General features: G+C 26.9%; 1 protein-coding gene across 1 annotated transcript in view; it reads left to right on the top strand. All coding sequences in view use genetic code 6, as the record gives it.

Moving 5' to 3' along the window:
- Positions 1-227: 227 nt before the first annotated feature.
- Positions 228-1,404, top strand: part of IMG5_031950 (hypothetical protein) — a gene marked incomplete at both ends in the record, with an annotated part of 2,481 nt that continues 1,304 nt past the window's right edge. The window contains 2 exons of the mRNA XM_004039157.1: positions 228-1,151; positions 1,379-1,404. The exon at positions 1,379-1,404 is cut by the window's right edge and continues 205 nt beyond it. Of these exons, the coding sequence (XP_004039205.1) occupies positions 228-1,151; positions 1,379-1,404 (950 nt within the window). The remainder of the gene's footprint in view (positions 1,152-1,378) is intronic.

Genomic DNA, 1,404 nt, shown 5'->3' with positions numbered 1-1,404 from the left:
AAAATTTCCTTATAGTTGGGAATGTAATCGAACCTAATGTATTTTTCGATGTCGGAAAAGTCAATTTTGGTCCTCTACTTTTGTCAGGAAAAAATAAAGAAACTGTAAAAATTCAAAATTTAGAGAATGTTCCTATCACTTTTTCCTTTGATTAAAATTCTGTAAAAGGAGATCCTGAATATTCAGATTCTTTAAAAGTCCAACCGATAAATGGATAAATAAATCCCATGTCTTTTGCAGTTATAGAAATAGAATTTTATCCTAAGGTCGAAAGAAGTTATAACTACAATATTTTGTGTAACATAGGCAGAAAAAATAGGCCTATATCTCTTAATGTTAAAGGAATTGGATATATTTTGCACCATTCAGTTTATTTCTAGAATAACCCTGGAACTGCTTTGGACCCTTAAGCTACCCATTATATTGATTTAGGTGATATTTATGTCAATGAAAAAACTTCAAAAATTATATAAATTACTAATTAAGGAGAATTCAACTTTGATTTTTCGATTAAAAAATCTTCCTAGCATATACCTTTTGTTTAAATTTAATAAGAATAAGGGACTGTAAAACAAAATACTACTTTCTAAATAGAAATTAAATTTTTGCCTTCTTCTGAAGTTTAACTTTCGGCTTAACAATATTTTAATTTGAACATTTCAAGTGGACCAACTTATACTTTCATACTTTAAGGAAGTGCCAAAAAACCTGGGGTAGAAATTTCTTTTCTAAATTACGATTTCGGAAGTTAATTTGTATTAAAGCAACCTCTTCCTATAATTACCTATTTAGAAATGAGAAATAAGGATGTATCAGCTATGTCAATAGAAACTTTATTCGAAAAAACTAATTATTTAGATATAAATCTGCCTCCAGGATAAGTTATTCTTCCTTTACAAACAGAATAATATAAAGATTAAAAGGGAATTATTTAAATAAGGGAAAATAATATTCTAAAAATTCCGATTATATTCACTCCTAGAGAATGTAAGAAATACTTACAAAAAGTTACTTTTGATATTAACGGCCTTACAAAAATTGACGTTTTATTAACAGGAGAAGGAATTCCATTTAAATTAGAACTTGAAAACAGTTCAGATTAAAATATAGACTTTGGAGTTGTCCGTGTTAATTAGGAAGTATGGAAGCAAGTAAGTATAACAAATTTATCAAGAAAACCGATTCAAATAAGCTTTGATGTGGATAATTAGTTGGATGAATTATCAAAATATTTCATTTAATTATCAACTGGAAAGGACGTTTTGGAAATACTTCCTAAAAAAAAAAAGGATTTAGAAATTCTTTTTAAACCTAAAGAAAGATTACACAATTTCAAAAGAGAGATTTTTTATAAAATTGTACAAAATTAAGAATAAAGGAAACTTTTAAGTATTTCTGGTACCT

The sequence above is a fragment of the Ichthyophthirius multifiliis genome, assembly GCF_000220395.1.
Source record: "Ichthyophthirius multifiliis unplaced genomic scaffold scaff_1120509249781, whole genome shotgun sequence".
Classification (NCBI taxonomy): Eukaryota; Ciliophora; class Oligohymenophorea; order Hymenostomatida; genus Ichthyophthirius; species Ichthyophthirius multifiliis.
This window is presented reverse-complemented; position numbering and strand designations above follow the sequence as displayed.